We start from the raw sequence: 2,761 nt of genomic DNA on the forward strand, positions 1-2,761 counted from the left end.
TTCCTTCTTTCCTTTAGAAGAAAGGAGTCGTTGTCTCGTGAAACCGCGTTGGATAAATTTTGAGAACCTGTGTTCGAAGAAGGCTGTGCGACAATTCTGTCGCCGTCATCATATATGTCACGTAGTGATAATAAAAATGAGGGTGAAAGAGATTAAGGTGCGTTGAGAGGCTGTAGGAATTTCTCCCTCTCCCAATACTTGACTGAAATAGGACTAAAAATGGCTAATATTGGCACCAAGTATTCTCCGCCATGCACCTTACAGAGGTTTGCGTAATGTATGAGTAGATATAGATACTGCTACAGAACTTGAGCATGCACTTATGCGGAAAAATATTGCCAATCTTATAATAATGGACAGAAGCGATATGACGAAACAACAATGAGATAGTCGCTTTCCTAGGAAACGACAGCTCATCAAAACTGCAGAGGGTATATAAAGAAACACGCTGCGACCACATTCAGTACAGTTCAGCAGAGGGGAGGTCAGCATGGTCGCTTCCCCGTATCGTCGCCTCCCCGTAGCGCCGCCTCCACGTCTCGCCGCTTCCTTATATCGCCGCCTCCCAGTATCGCCGCCTCCACGTCTCGCCGCCTCCACGTATCGTCGCCTCCACGTCTCGGCGCCTCCTCGTCTCGCCACCTACACGTCTCCCCGCCTCCACGTCTCGCCGCCTCCACGTCTCGCCGCCTCCTCGTCTCGCCGCCTCCCCGTATCGTCGCCTCCCCGTATCGTCGCCTCCCCGTATCGTCGCCTCCCCGTATCGTCGCTTCCCTGTATCGCCGCCTCCACGTCTCGCCGCCTCCTCGTCTCGCCGCCTCCTCGTCTGGCCGCCGCCCCGTCTGGCCGCCTCCCCGTCTCGCCTCCTCCACGTATCGCCGTCTCCACGTCTCGTCGCCTCCACGTATCGCCGCCTCCACGTCTCGCCGCCTCCACGTCTCGCCGCCTCCTCGTCTCGCCGCCTCCTCGTCTCGCCGCCTCCCCGTATCGTCGCCTCCCCGTATCGTCGCCTCCCCGTATCGTCGCCTCCCCGTATCGTCACCTCCCCGTATCGTCGCTTCCCCGTATCGCCGCCTCCACGTATCGTCGCTTCCCCGTATCGCCGCCTCCACGTATCGCCGCCTCCTCGTCTGGCCGCCGCCCCGTCTGGCCGCCTCCCCGTCTCGCCTCCTCCACGTATCGCCGTCTCCACGTCTCGTCGCCTCCACGTATCGCCGCCTCCACGTATCGCCGCCTCCACGTATCGTCGCCTCCCCGTATCGTCGCCTCCCCGTATCGTCGCCTCCCCGTATCGTCGCCTCCCCGTATCGCCGCCTCCACGTATCGCCGCCTCCACGTATCGCCGCCTCCACGTATCGCCGCTTCCCCGTATCGCCGCTTCCCCGTATCGCCGCTTCCCCGTATCGCCGCTTCCCCGTATCGCCGCTTCCCCGTATCGTCGCTTCCATGTCTCGCTGCCTCCACATCTCGCTGTCTCCCCGTATCGTCGCTTTCCCGTCTCGTCGCTTCTCTCCGTCTCGTCGCATCAACTCCCCTGCAGTGCTCCGAGCTACAGGCTCCTCAGTTCCGATCAAGGTTTTTGGGAGGTTTCCCTTGGTTGTAAGGCGAATGCCGGAACTGTTTACCTCCTCCCATCGATACAGAGATGTAATTCATGTAAATAATAAATTGAGAAATAAATGCTATAAGCGTACTTTGCCTTGTCTTTAATGAATTTTTATGTAATGGAACTGAATAATAAATCACAGTGTATAGCTGACTGTTGCTCTGAAACAGAAAGTTTAATCTGTTCACATTGGTATGTGACTAGTGAAATCTATGAACCTAATGGTTTTCAATGTGTGGGGGAGAAGATAGAAATATAACACAGAAATGAAAATAGAACAAACTTTTGCTCACAGTGCAAAGAAAAATGTAGTCCTATGTGTTTTCTTTGAGATGTAAGTGATAGAGAACTGATTTTTAACTTAGATGCATGCAAACTTCCAGTGTAACTACGTGAAATATACAAAGCTTGTTGTATCCCTATTGATTCACTGCGAAGTATTCCACGTACACCTCAGTTATTAAGTGGACACATCACTGTACACATTCTCCGTTATTCAGCTGTTTAGCATTCGTTAGTCGCAAGTAATATCTCTGGATTAAGAAATCTGTGGCAGGCTGGCTGTTAGCGTTAACGATTTATTGCACCTGAAAGATATATACGTTGCTTGTAGCGTCCACTGTGGTTCTTTATATTTACCAAAAGGCTGTTAAAATTATTGGCTAAGCACAATAATCTATGCTGGAACGGTAAGTAGAAAATACCACCAAGATATAACATCGCGGTTAACTGATTAAACGTAGTGATCTGTTAAGCGACGTTTGATCCATTTCAATATATTGTTGATGAAAGACTGTGCAACTTGAATTCCAATGTAGCATATTTTTTAACCGTAGCAGTAAGAGGAGTCGAAAAATATTCTTCAATGTTGCCTCGTATTAGCTTTTCTTTACCTTTGCTGAAGATCACGAGATATAATGAGGTATAGGAAGATGTGAAGGATGTTTATTGAGCAGATACTGTGTTCAGTGCGAAGGATATTTACTGAGCAGATATTATTTGCAGTGCGAAGATGGTAAACGTATGTGATACCGTAGTCATAAACTGGTATTGTAGTAGTCCATGTTTCGATTAAGTAAGTTATCAACATTTCAGTCTGCTATTATGAAGCATTCAGAATGTTGTCTCCAAGTAATAGGGTATAACGTACTTTTT

General features: G+C 49.8%; 1 protein-coding gene across 1 annotated transcript; it reads right to left on the bottom strand.

Moving 5' to 3' along the window:
• Positions 1-485: 485 nt before the first annotated feature.
• Positions 486-1,448, bottom strand: LOC126336021 (eukaryotic translation initiation factor 3 subunit A-like). Its single transcript, XM_049999499.1, has one exon. It carries the CDS (start codon positions 1,446-1,448, stop codon positions 486-488), a length of 963 nt encoding a protein of 320 aa, XP_049855456.1.
• Positions 1,449-2,761: the final 1,313 nt, after the last annotated feature.

The sequence above is a fragment of the Schistocerca gregaria genome, chromosome 2, assembly GCF_023897955.1.
Source record: "Schistocerca gregaria isolate iqSchGreg1 chromosome 2, iqSchGreg1.2, whole genome shotgun sequence".
Lineage (NCBI taxonomy): Eukaryota > Metazoa > Arthropoda > Insecta > Orthoptera > Acrididae > Schistocerca > Schistocerca gregaria.

Coding starts and splice junctions, on each gene's coding strand:
- LOC126336021 (XM_049999499.1), bottom strand. CDS start 1,448: ATGGAAGCGACGATACGGGGAAGCGGCGATACGGGGAAGCGGCGATAC.